Source organism: Canis lupus, chromosome 22, assembly GCF_048164855.1.
Source record: "Canis lupus baileyi chromosome 22, mCanLup2.hap1, whole genome shotgun sequence".
NCBI lineage: Eukaryota > Metazoa > Chordata > Mammalia > Carnivora > Canidae > Canis > Canis lupus.
In genome coordinates, this window is record NC_132859.1 from 45,663,660 (window position 1) to 45,678,176 (window position 14,517).

General features: G+C 42.0%; 1 protein-coding gene across 7 annotated transcripts in view; it reads right to left on the minus strand.

Moving 5' to 3' along the window:
* Positions 1–14,517, minus strand: part of MLH1 (mutL homolog 1) — a 49,036-nt gene that overhangs the window by 1,539 nt on the left and 32,980 nt on the right. For all 7 annotated transcript variants that reach the window (XM_072793396.1, XM_072793398.1, XM_072793399.1 and 4 more), the window contains 3 exons: positions 13,072–13,180; positions 10,851–10,914; positions 496–660 (listed from right to left, as the gene is read on the minus strand). In XM_072793396.1, the coding sequence (XP_072649497.1) occupies positions 496–660; positions 10,851–10,914; positions 13,072–13,180 (338 nt within the window). The remainder of the gene's footprint in view (positions 1–495; positions 661–10,850; positions 10,915–13,071; positions 13,181–14,517) is intronic.

Below are 14,517 nucleotides of genomic sequence, written 5' to 3' on the forward strand. Positions count from 1 at the left end.
CCCTGCTCAGTGGGAGTTTACTTCTCCCCATCTTCCCTGCTCATGTTCTCTCTCTCTCAAATAAAATCTTAATAAAAAAAAAAAATAAAAAAAAAAAAAAAGCTTTTTGTATTGACATGAGGCAAAACAACTTGTTCTTTCGCTATGTTCACCAACTAAAGAATACATCGAGATGAAAAGCCCCAAAGATTAAGGGATAAAAGGAAGAAACAAGGAAATCAAGTGGCTTGGCATCATCTCATTTGCTGTGGCCTGTAGGCACTATGGACTCCACTCTCCCGAGTCCTTCACCCCAGGCACAGGAATGGGCATGAATGGATATGAAAATATTTGTGTAACCGAGAAATGCAAATAGGGAGTGAAGACGTGAATGGATGTCACATGCTGCTTCTAACTGGAGCGAACAACAGCCTTCTTGCCCTGATCTTGGATTATCTTAGAACTTGACTCCTATCTGAAGAATAAAACAAAGGCCTAAGAATGGCTGTCACACACCTCATCAATTTCCAGAGAGAAATAGTCTGCGAGCATCTCAGCCTTCTTCTTCAGAAACTCAACAATGTACTCAGCAAGTCCTTCTTTGGGACCATCCTCCTCCGTCCAGCCGCTCTCGGGACTGTCCAGGGCGAGCATGGCCAGCTCAAACAGCGGTGCAGGCTCCTAGAACACAGGAAGTGATAACAGTGCATCCAAGTGATGCCTGAATTCCTGCCCATAAAACCACCACAGGTACACCTCGAAGGTACTGTGGGTCTGGTTCTAGACGACCATAGTAAAGGGGGCATCACAATATAGGGAGTCAAATGAATTTTTTGGTTTCCTAGTGCACATAAAAGTTAGGTTTACACACAAATACATACTAAAGTCTAGTTAGTGTATAATAGCATTAAATCTGAAAAAAACCTTAACTAAAAAAAAAATATTGTGAAAAAAATGCTAACATTTGAGCTTCCAGTGAATTATAATCACTGATCACAGTTTGTATTATACACAAATGCAATAATAAAAAGGACTGAACTATTGCCAGAATTACCAAAATTATGACACAGAAACATGAATTGAACAAATGCTGTTGGGAAAATGGTGCCAACCCTACCTAGGTGTAGGGTTACCACACACCTTGAATTTGTAAAAATGCGATGTCTGTGAAGTACAATGAAGTGAATAACCACAAAACCATGATCATGACAGTAAGTGAGAAACCCCAAATCTAACACTCAATCCCCATCTCCCATAAAGAAAAACCCTGAAAATCCACAAAAAAAACCTTTTCCTCCTCTCATTGGTCACCATTTCAATAGAGAGGATGTGACAGCCTGCTGAATGGGTGGGAAGCACGAGGCTGTGTGGAGGCATTTCCCCTCTGTGCGGCTCTAAGGACTCCACTTACTTTCATATTTCTACTGCCTCACTGATAACTAAAGCAAGGGGAAGGGAGAATAAATGTCATTTCAGGTAAACCATCTGATAAGGAAGAAGACTGAAATATATAGTTAAAAATAAGATGCCTAAATTTTCTTCCATTTCTCCCCTTCTGATGTTGCTGTGGTCATACAGTTTACTTTTACACATGTTATAAACACACAGAACACTGTTACTATTTTTTCATAATAAGAGAGGAGTCCATGAAAAGACCCGACAATTTAAATGTTTGTGCACTCCGTACTAGAGCTTTTAAATCTATGAAGGATCAAACCAGTGGACCTGGCAAAGAGAAAAAGACAAATTCACAATTATAGTCCGAGGTTTCAATACCATCCTTTCAAAAAAATACACTGGACCAAGGAGAAAATCAAGGTACAGAAGATCGGAGCATCACTGTTAACTTACTGTACTTGCCACTCAAAGAATACTCCACTTAACCAGACCAGAACACAAATTCATTTCAAGTGTGCATGGATTCTTTACCAGCACAAACCATGCTCTAGGCCATAAGACAATCTCAGTAACGTTAAAGGATTTAAGTATATTCTCTGATCAAAATGGAATTTAATTAGAAATCAATAGCAGATATCCAGAAGATCTCCCAAGTAACTGGAAACAATATACCTCTCAATAACCTGTAGAGCAAAGAAGAAATAAAGAAGGATATAAAATATTTTGAACTGGATGAAAACGAAAACTTATCAAAATTTGTGGGGAGCTGCTAAGACAAGACTCAGCAGAAATTTATTAGCACTAAGCACCTGTATTAGAAAAGGAGAAAGAGGAGGGAGGGGCAAGATGGCGGAAGAGTAGGGTCCCCAAATCTCCTGTCCCAACCAAATTACCTAGACAGCCTTCAGATCATCCTGAAAATCTACGAATTCGGCCTGAGATTTAAAGAGAGAACAGCTGAAACGCTACAGTGAAAAGAGTTCACGCTTCTATCAAGGTAGGAAGACCCGGGGGGGGGGGGGGGGGGGGGGGGGAGAAATAAAGAAACAAAAGGCCTCCAAGAGGGAGGGGCCCGGCAAGGAGCAGGGCTAAGGCCGGGGCGAGTGTCCCCAGGACAGGAGAGCCCCGTCCCGGAGAAGCAGGAGCTGCACCGACCTTCCCGGGCGGAAAGGGGCTCGCAGGGAGTTGGAGCAGGACCCCAGGAGGGTGGGGATGCCCTTAGGCTCCCTGGGACACTAACAGACGCCTGCGCCCTGGGGAGAGTGCGCCGAGCTCCCTAAGGACTCGACCCGGGAGCAGCTTGGAAAGGCTCGGGTGGTGGCTCCACGGAGAGGGGGCTGCGCAGCCCTGGGAGCAGAACGGAGGTAGCTCCAGCAGAGGAAGAGGCTCCACGCGGAGGGGGCTACGCGGCCCCCCGGGAGCAGCTCCGAGGGGCTCGGGCGGCAGCTCCGCAGAGAAGGGGCTGCCTGGCCAGGAGCGCAGGCCCCAGAGCACAGGGCGCCGGGGACACAGCCCAGGATCCGGCCTCCCCCTGGGACACGCAGAGGCCAGGAGGGCCCAGGACAGCAAGGACGCTCCTGCCCCGAGCTGAGCAGATCAGCGCGCTGCCTGGAGCCTCCAGGCCCTGCAGGCTGAGAGCTCTGGAGTTACTGCAGGGGCTGAATCCAGGTTTCCAGAGCTGAGGCAGCCACTGGGGTTGTTCCTCCTGGGGCCTCAAGGGGTAAACAACCCCCACTGAGCACCAGGCAGGGGCTGAGCAGCTCCCCCAACTGCTAACACCTGAAAATCAGCACAACGGGCCCCTCCCCCAGAAGACCAGCTAGACGGACAAGTTCCAGGGGAAGCCAAGGGACTTAAAGTATACAGAATCAGAAGGTACTCCCCCGTGCTGTTTTTTTTCTTTTTTTTGCTTTTTGATTTCTGTTTGCTTCCCCCACCTTTTTTTCCCTCTCTTTCTTTTTCTTCTCTCTTTTTTTTTCTTCCTTTTTTCTCTTTTCTTTCCTTCTTTCTCTCCTCTCTTTTTCTCCTTTTCCCAATACAACTTGCTTTTGGCCACTCTGCACTGAGCAAAATGACTAGAAGGAAAACCTCACCTCAAAAGAAAGAATCAGAAACAGTCCTCTCTCCCACAGAGTTACAAAATCTGGATTACAATTCAATGTCAGAAAGCCAATTCAGAAGCACTATTATAAAGCTACTGGTGGCTCTAGAAAAAAGCATAAAGGACTCAAGAGACTTCATGATTGCAGAATTTAGAGCTAATCAGGCAGAAATTAAAAATCAATTGAATGAGATGCAATCCAAACTAGAAGTCCTAACGACGAGGGTTAACGAGGTGGAAGAACGAGTGAGTGACCTAGAAGACAAGTTGATGGCAAAGAGGGAAACTGAGGAAAAAAGAGACAATTAAAAGACCATGAGGATAGATTAAGGGAAATAAATGACAGCCTGAGGAAGAAAAACCTACGTTTAATTGGGGTTCCCGAGGGTGCCGAAAGGGCCAGAGGGCCAGAATATGTATTTGAACAAATCATAGCTGAAAACTTTCCTAATCTGGGAAGGGAAACAGGCATTCAGATCCAGGAAATAGAGAGATCCACCCTAAAATCAATACAAACCTTTCAACACCTCGACATTTAATAGTGAAGCTTGCAAATCCCAAAATAAAGAGAAGATCCTTAAAGCAGCAAGAGACAAGAAATCCCTGACTTTTATGGGGAGGAGTATTAGGGTAACAGCAGACCTCTCCACAGAGACCTGGCAGGCCAGAAAGGGCTGGCAGGATATATTCAGGGTCCTAAATGAGAAAAACATGCAGTTAATAATACTTTATCCAGCAAGGCTCTCATTCAAAAGAAAAGGGAGAGATAAAGAGCTTCCAAGACAGGCAAGAAGTGAAAGAAGATGTGACCTCCAAACCAGCTCTGCAAGAAATTTTAAGGGGGACTCTTAAAATTCCCCTTTAAGAAGAAGTTCAGTGGAACAATCCACAAAAACAGGAACTTCAGTTCATGATGACACTAAACTCATACCTTTCAATAGTAACTCTGAACGTGAACAGCTTAATGACCCCATCAAAGGCACAGGGTTTCAGACTGGATAAAAAAGCAGGACCCATCTATTTGCTGTCTACAAGAGACTCGTTTTAGACACAAGGACACCTACAGCCTGAAAATAAAAGGTTGGAGAACCATTTACCATTCAAATGGTCCTCAAAAGAAAGCAGGGGTAGCCATCCTTATATCAAATAAACTAAAATTTACCCTGAAGACTGTAGTGAGAGATGAAGAGGGACACTATCTCATACTTAAAGGATCTATCCAACAAGAGGCCTTAACAATCCTCAATATATATGCCCCGAATGTGGGAGCTGCCAAATATATCAATCAATTAATAACCAAAGTTAAGACATACTTAAATAATAATACACTTATACTTGGTGACTTCAATCTAGCGCTTTCTACACTCGATAGGTCTTCTAAGCACAGCATCTCCAAAGAAATGAGAGCTTTAAATGATACCCTGGACCAGATGGGATTTCACAGATATCTACAGAACTTTACATCCAAACTCAACTGAATACACATTCTTCTCAAGTGCACATGGAACTTTCTCCAGAATAAACCACATACTGGGTCACAAATCAGGTCTTAACCGATACCAAAAGATTGGGATGGTCCCCTGCATATTCTCAGACCATAATGCCTTGAAATTAGAACTAAATCACAACAAGAAGTTTGGAAGGACCTCAAACACGTGGAGGTTAAGGACCATCCTGCTAAAAGATGAAAGGGTCAACCAGGAAATTAAGGAAGAATTAAAAGGATTCATGGAAACTAATGAGAATGAAGATACAACCGTTCAAAATCTTTGGGATGCAGCAAAAGCAGTCCGGAGTCCGATGTATACATCGCAATACAAGCATCCATTCAAAAACTGGAAAGAACTCAAATACAAAAGCTAACCTTACACATAAAGGAGCTAGAGAAAAAACAGCAGATGGACCCTACGCCCAGGAGAAGAAGAGAGTTAATAAAGATTCGAGCAGAACTCAACGAAATCGAGACCAGAAGAACTGTGGAACAGATCAACAGAACCAGGAGTTGGTTCTTTGAAAGAATTAATGAGATAGATAAACCATTAGCCAGCCTTATTAAAAAGAAGAGAGAGGAGACTCAAATTAATAAAATCATGAATGAGAAAGGAGAGATCACTACCAACACCAAGGAAATACAAACGATTTTAAAACATATTATGAACAGCTATACGCCAATAAATTAGGCAATCTAGAAGGAATGGACGCATTCCTGGGAAGCCACAAACTACCAAAACTGGAACAGGAATAAATAGAAAAACCTAAACAGGCCAACAACCAGGGAGGAAATTGAAGCAGTCATCAAAAACCTCCCAAGACACAAGAGTCCAGGGCCAGATGGCTTCCCTGGGGAATTCTATCAAACATTTAAAGAAGAAACCATACCTATTCTACTAAAGCTGTTTGGAAAGATAGAAAGAGATGGAGTACTTCCAAATTCGTTCTATGAGGCCAGCATCACCTTAATTCCAAAACCAGACAAAGACCCCACCAAAAAGGAGAATTACAGACCAATATCCTGATGAACATGGATGCAAAAATTCTCAACAAGATACTAGCCAATAGGATCCAACAGTACATTAAGAAAATTATTCACCATGACCAAGTAGGATTTATCCCCGGGGTGCAAGGCTGGTTCAACACTCGTAAAACAATCAATGTGATTCATCATATCAGCAAGAGAAAAACCAAGAACCATATGATCCTCCCATTGGATGCAGAGAAAGCATTTGACAAAATACAGCATCCATTCCTGATCAAAACTCTTCAGAGTGTAGGGATAGAGGGAACATTCCTCGACATCTTAAAAGCCATCTATGAAAAGCCCACAGCAAATATCATTCTCAATGGGGAAGCACTGGGAGCCTTTCCCCTAAGATCAGGAACAAGACAGGGATGTCCACTCTCACCACTGCTATTCAACATAGTACTGGAAGTCCTAGCCTCAGCAATCAGACAACAAAAAGACATTAAAGGCATTCAAATTGGCAAAGAAGAAGTCAAACTCTCCCTCTTCGCCGATGACATGATACTGTACATAGAAAACCCAAAAGCCTCCACCCCCAGATTGCTAGAACTCATACAGTAATTTGGCAGTGTAGCAGGATACAAAATCAATGCCCAGAAGTCAGTGGCATTTCTATACACTAACAATGAGACTGAAGAAAGAAAAATTAAGGAGTCAATCCCATTTGCAATTGCACCCAAAAGCATAAGATACCTAGGAATAAACCTAACCAAAGAGGTAAAGGATCTATACCCTAAAAACTATAGAACACTTCTGAAAGAAATTGAGGAAGACACAAAGAGATGGAAAAATATTCCATGCTCATGGATTGGCAGAATTAATACTGTGAAAATGTCAATGTTACCCAGGGCAATTTACACGTTTAATGCAATCCCTATCAAAATACCATGGACTTTCTTCAGAGAGTTAGAACAAATTATTTTAAGATTTGTGTGCAATCAGAAAAGACCCCGAATAGCCAGGGGAATTTAAAAAAAAAAAAAAACCGTATCTGGGGGCATCACAATGCCAGATTTCAGGTTGTACTACAAAGCTGTGGTCATCAAGACAGTGTGGTACTGGCACAAAAACAGACACATAGATTAATGGAACAGAACAGAGAACCCAGAAGTGGACCCTCAACTTTATGGTCAACTAATATTCGATAAAGGAGGAAAGACTATCCACTGGAAGAAAGACAGTCTCTTCAATAAATGGTGCTGGGAAAAGGGACATCCACGTGCAGAAGAATGAAACTAGACCACTCTCTTTCACCATACACAAAGATAAACTCAAAATGGATGAAAGATCTAAATGTGAGACAAGATTCCATCAAAATCCTAGAGGAGAACACAGGCAACACCCTTTTTGAACTCGGCCACAGTAACTTCTTGCAAGATACATCCACGAAGGCAAAAGAAACAAAAGCAAAACTGAACTATTGGGACTTCATCAAGATAAGAAGCTTTTGCACAGCAAAGGATACAGTCAACAAAGCTAAAAGACAACCTACAGAATGGGAGAAGCTATTTGCAAATGACGTATCAGATAAAGGGCTAGAGTCCAAGATCTATAAAGAACTTCTTAAACTCAACACCAAAGAAACAAACAATCCAATCATGAAATGAGCAAAAGACATGAACAGAAATCTCACAGAGGAAGACATAGACATGGCCAACATGCATATGAGAAAATGCTCTGCATCACTTGCCATCAGGGAAATACAAATCAAAACCACAATGAGATCCCACCTCACCCCAGTGAGAATGGGGCAAATTAACAAGGCAGGAAACCACAAATGTTGGAGAGGATGTGGAGAAAAGGGAACCCTCATACACTGTTGGTGGGAATGTGAACTGGTGCAGCCACTCTGGAAAACTGTGTGGAGGTTCCTCAAACAGTTAAAAATAGACCTGCCCTACGACCCAGCAATTGCACTGTTGGGGATTTACCCCAAAGATACAGATGCAATGAAATGCCGGGACACCTGCACCCCAATGTTTCTAGCAGCAATGTCCACAATAGCCAAACGATGTCCATCGGAAGATGAATGGATAAAAAAGATGTGGTCTATGTATACAATGGAATATTCCTCAGCCATTAGAAATGACAAATCCCCACCATTTGCTTCAACGTGGATGGAACTGGAGGGTATTATGCTGAGTGAAGTAAGTCAATTGGAGAAGGACAAACATTATATGTTCTCATTCATTTGGGGAATATAAATAATGGTGAAAGGGAATAGAAGGGAAGGGAGAAGAAATGGATAGGAAATATCAGAAAAGGAGACAGAACATGAAGACTCCTAACTCTGGGAAATGAACTAGGGGTGGTGGAAGGGGAGGAGGGTGGGGGGTGGCGGTGACTGGGTGGCGGGCACTGAGGGGGGCACTTGACAGGATGAGCACTGGCTGTTATTCTGTATGTTGGCAAATTGAACACCAATAAAAAATAAATTTATTAAAAAAAAAAGAAAAGAAGAAAAATGTCAAAAGGTGATCTCAGCTTCCACCTTAAGAAATTTGAAACAAAAGAGTAAATTAAACCCAAAATAAATAGAAAAGAAGTAATAAAGATCAGAGTAAATATCAATGAGATAAAAAACAGAAAAAGAATAGAGAGAAATCTATGAAACCAAAAGTCGGTTCTTTTGAGATCAATAAAACTGGTAAACGTCTAGCCAGACTGATTAGGTTAAAATGAGAGGATACACATTGCCAATATTAGGAATGAGAGAGAATCTAAACATTAAAAGAATTATGAAAAATATTATGAACAATTTCATGCCAATAAATGTGAAAACTTTAATGGACAAATTCCTTGAAAGAAACCAAACCAAAGCTCTATCGAGAGGAAAAAGATAACCTGAATTAGTTATTTGTGAAAGAAACTGAATTTGTAATTAAAAACCTTCTCATAGGAAATCTCCAGGCCCCGATGGCTTCATTCACTGATGAATTCTACCAGACATTTAGGAAATAAACACTAGTTCTACACAAACTCTTTCAGAAGATGGAAGAGTAGAGGATACCTCCCAACTCATTCTATGAAGCCAGCATTACGCTAATACCAAAACCAGACAAAGACTACAAGGAAAAAAAAGGAGTATCCTTCATAAACATAAATGTAGCAAGTGTATACAAAATTCTAGCAAGTCAATTTCAATAATTTATACAAAGGGTGATATATCACATACAAGCAGGGTTCATCCAGGAATGCAAGATTGGTTTTTAACATGAAGATGTAATATATTGACAAATTAAAAAAGAACACCATGCAATTATCTTAACAGAGATGCAAAAAAAGCATTTGAAAAAACCCAATATCCATTCCCAAATAAAAACAACTCTAAGCAAACAAGAAACAGGGAACTTCCGCAACTTCATGAAGGCCATCTCCTCTCTACCTACGGCGGAAAGCATACTTAATTTTGAAAGACTGAATGTGTTTTCCCCTATGATCAGGAACAAGAGAACAATTTCCATCCTTACCACTTTTTAAAATATTTTACTTATTTATTCATGAGAGACACAGAGAGAGCAGAGGGAGAAGCAGGCTCCCTGTGGGGAGCCCAATGTGGCACTCGATCCCAGGACTGCGGGATCACACCCTGAGCTGAAGGCAGACGCTCAACCACTGAGCCACCCAGGTGCCCCCTTACCACTTCTATTCAACATTGGTCTAGCCAGTGTAACCAGGCAAGAGAGAAAAAAAGCGATCCAGGTTGGACAGGGAAAATAAAACTGTCTTTATTCACAGAGACCATGATCATCTATGTAGATACTGATGGAATCTATAAGAAAGCTATGAGAATTACTAAGTGAGTTTGGCAAAGCTGCAAGGTACAAGATTAATATACACAAACACTTGTGTTTCTATATACTAACAACAAACAACTGGACAATTTTTAAAATGACACGTATAGGGACGCCTGGGTGGCTCAGTGGATAAGTGTCTGCCTTCAGCTCAGGGCGTGATCCCAGGTCTGGGGATCAAGTCCCACATCGGGCTCCCCACAGGGACCCTGCTTCTCCCTCTACCTATGTCTGCCTCTCTGTGTTCCTCGTGAATAAATAAAATCTAAATAAATAAATAAATAAATAAATAATGCCATGCATAATAGCAACAACAACAACAAAAAAAGTGAGATACTAAGGGATAAATCTAACAAAAGATTTCCTCCCCAAATTGATCTGGAGATTCATGACAATCCCAATAAAAATCCCAGAAGTCTTTTTTGTAGAGTATGTTAGCTGTAACAAAGATAGTATGAAACTATATAGATAAGCAGTCTGATTTTAATTTTAAATTAAAATTAAACATGAAAAGGTCTTGGAAGAAATGCCCTAATACTGTCAACTGGGGTTGGCTGTTTTTGGGTTACAGGGTTTAGAGGATGTTTATTTCTACTTTTATCACTTTACAAGTTTTCTTAAGTAGATATATATTAACCTACATAATAATACACATTTGTTTAAGCTGGCTACCAGGGGCCCTTGGGTAGTTCAGTGGTTGAGCAACTGCCTTTGGCTCAGGGCGTGATCCTGGGGTCCTGGGACTGAGTCCTGCATTGGGCTCGCCACAAGGAGCCTGCTTCTCCCTCTGCCTATGTCTCTGCCTCTCTCTCATGAATAAACAAATCTTAAAAAAAAAAAAAAAAAAAGCTGGCTACCAAATGACTATTCTGCTTTGTATAAACCTGTGTTACAACTAAAGATACTTCCAAATGCAAATCGTGCAATACAGAAACTATCCTAAACATATTTAAGAAAATCTAATATACTACAAATCAGATATTAGGATAGAGCGATTATTTTCAGAAATGACCAGGCGTTGGAAGTTTCAGCAGTGAGAAGCGGGAAATACACTTACCGAGAGCCTCAGAACACCAAAATTGGCAAAATCATAAATGAGTATCTGATAGAACAGTTCTTCACTGAAAAATAAAAATGAAGTGACTTTAAGGAAATGCTCAATCCATGCCTGAGATCCAAGCAGTCATTGCAAATAGGAGAAATAACCCCTGAAACATGAATGGGAGAAAGGGACGGTTCTGCCTGCTGTGGAGGCTTCCTGACAGGCTGTAGGCTCTCAGGAACTGGGCCCCACAGCAAGCTCCAGCCAGGGCTTCAGCTGGCGGCCTCCAGCCAGGGCTCAGAGCACTAGATCTAAGTCTCTAAGTCACCCATGCTCTGTCCCACCCACTGGCGGTTAAAAGCTGTTGAACGCACCCCGTAGGTGAAATTTAAGAGTTTTGTTTGCTTATCTTTTCCCCCCACTTACAAAGAATCCTATAAATCACCTTTTTTTCTTTTTCTTTACAATTACCATTAAAAATGGTACGGTGTGTATAGGGAAGGCAGGAGACTTACTAAATAATCACCAGGACACCCAAGGCAGAATTAGACCACCCCGGTGTACAGTGTACGATGAAGCACTAGCTGGCAACATTCCAGAAGCAGCTGTGAAGTATGCAACACACTGACCTCCTTATACAACATAGTGCTGAAATAAATGGTACTTTCTAGTTTTTAGGCAATACGGACCACAGTGGTCTATTTAAAAACTTGTTCTCATTATCAATCAAAGTAGACAAGGCATCTGCTACACTGGCACTATAGTGGGGAAACTGAGGTACCCAGTGAGTACCTGACTTGTCCCAGGTCAGAGTTAATAAGGTTGAAAAGGGAAGAGCTGAATCCAGGTACTGCACTCTGATCTTGGTTCTCCATCTGTTTCTTTTACTTTCTCACTGGGAAATCACTCACATTTATTAAAAACTGAAATTCTGGGACTGGCCTGGCATTGTTTGTAAAATGAAATAATCTGAACACAATGGGATTTGTAGTCTAGAAATGTACTTATATGCTGGAAAAGAAAGAACAAAGATAGCTGAATTGCCAACATATTAATAAGAGAGCCCAGTGCATAAGCCAAAGGATTCTCAAAGATGATAGACCTTGAACAGAGCTGCACCAAAGGGCTAAAAAGGGTGAGTCCTGGGATGCAAAGATGCATGTGTGCCAACAGTCAGCTCTGGACCAGGGCAGTTTCTAGGTGAGGGACATCAAATTGGTTTTTATCTTGTGTGCCACCCCCAAGCAACATAAGGCAGCTCCCTTGCTCACTGGCTCAAGAAAGCACTGAGGCAACAACAGGGCTGATGGGAAAGGGTCCCACAGAGGACAGGTGATGTCTAATACATGTCCCATCTGTGCCACCTATTTGAGAACATTTTTTTTTAAGATTTTATTTATTTATTTATTTATTTATTTATTTATTTATTTATTTATTTATGATTTTATTTATTTATTCATGAGAGACAGAGAGAGGCAGAGACATAGGCAGACAAGTAGGCTCCATGCAGGGATCCTGATGTGGGACTTGATCCCAGGACTCTGGGATCATGACCTGAGAGCCAAAGGCAGATGCTCAACCATGAGTCACCCAGGTATCCCTGAGAACATATTTAATACAGGTTCTAGACTCACTAGGAGCTCATCCACCAAGGTCTCTGGAAACAATCAATAGAAAGGTTGCTGGCTATGGGCTGGGCAAATAGCACCACTGAGATCACCCCTCCCATGGTTGTCAGCCCTTCTGGCTCATGTGGTAACTCTCGCCTTACTCAAGGTGAGAGTAAGCCTTGGCTACATTCCCTAAGGAAGAAAGGGGGCCTTAGGTCCTCTTTCTCTTGCATCCCACAGTACCGTGCTGCACATAGCAGATGCTAGAATTCTCTACTGGCACTAAGCCCGTCAACACCTGGTTCAACCACAGTCGTCAATGTTTAGTAAGGACCAAGAACCTACCAAACATTAGGCTTCCCTGTCATTTTCTACCCTCACAAAACCCTGCAAGCTAAGTAGTAATTTCTAAATCTTGTAGATGGGAAATCTGAGACATAGTTCAAGAAAGTACATTGTCCATAATGACATAAATGGTAAATGCCTGAGCCTGGATTTGAAACCCTCTGTCCCCCAAGTCTGGGACCTTTCCAAACACCTCATAACGCTGTTCCTAGCTTTTGGTGCCTGTGCTTTGAGAACCATTCTTCTAGCAGGCCTGCTTCTGTCATGACTCACTCATTTACCTCAATTTGGTGGTGTTGAGAAGGTATAACTTCGTCTGATGCTGAGCCAGGGCCCACTGAGGATTCACGCAGCCCACAAAGGAGTGGTTATGCAGCATCTCTCGGAGTGCTGGAAAATGAAAAGCAGGTAAGTCATGGCATCCCACCAACACCTCTCTGCAGCCCAAAACACCAAGCCCCAGAGCTCAAGACAACAAACAGGCCACAATGTGCATGCCTGAAATGTACCTCTTGCTGAAAACAAATACAAATGAGGAATAAATTATAACAGATCTTTCAAAATACCACAAAAAACTGCCCAAAGATAAAGGACTACTTAAAGATCACCACCTAGGGCAAAGCAGGAAGCCAGAAAAGTGCTGCAAGCTCCGCAGCCAGCTTTACTCAAAGGTACCAGAGGGACCTCAGGAATCATGAACACTACTTTTTGTAGGCTCTGAGGTGTGGAGAAAGAAAAACAAAAATGGTTTGAAATGAGAAGTCTAACAGGAGACCATTTCCCCAGCACAGGAAGCTGAAATGCCAGCGGCTGTTACCCTCAGGCAAAAAAGAAGAACTACTGCTATGTCCCAGGCCCCAGGGCAGTGAGCCAAACTGCCCACCCACCTCAAGCCTGGATCCTGGGAGTAAAGCATAAAAAACATCACAGCCCTGAGAATCTGTAACCATGAGCTAGGCCTCACAGCCAGGATTCACGCTAAGTGTGTTGCCTAAAACCTCGTGGGGAGATTTTAGTTTAATGTGATTCAGGACTGACTGTTCCTCCAGGTCCGTAACAGAATGAAATGCAAATTCTCTGTGGAGAAATTCAGTGTCAATCCAGGCTTCAAATTATCCCCCACAGATAAAATACCAGGAGCTAGCAGTAAAAAAATTACAAAACACACAAAGAATGCACGAAGAATTAGAATCCAGAAGAAACCACACAACCTCTGCAAAGGTTCAGAGACTGGAAATACCAGCAAGGAAGAGAAAAATAAGCATGTTTAGTATGCTTAAGAGGGATTAAGCAATGAATAAGTAGCAGAAGACTAACAAATGATGAAGATCTCCAAAAGAAGCTGAATTTCTAAAAATTAAAAATATAACAGTTGAAATTAAAAATCTAGATAAAGAGGGATCGGATCCCTGGATAGCTCAGCGGTTTAGTGTCTGCCTTTGGCCCAGGGCATGGTCCTGGAGTCCTGGGTTTGAGTCCCACATCAGGATCCCTGCCTGGAGCCTGCTTCTCCCTCTGCCTGTGTCTCTGCCTCTCTCTGTTTCTCTCATGAATGAATAAATAAAATCTTAAAAAAAAAAAAAAAAAGATAAAGAGAGGAAATCAGGACAGAGAAACAGGAAAACTACAGAAACAGCTTATGCAATGTGGAGGATAATAAATATATAAATCAAGTTCCAGAACAGAAAAAGGGCAGGGGGAGATGTTGAAGACAAAAATATCTGATA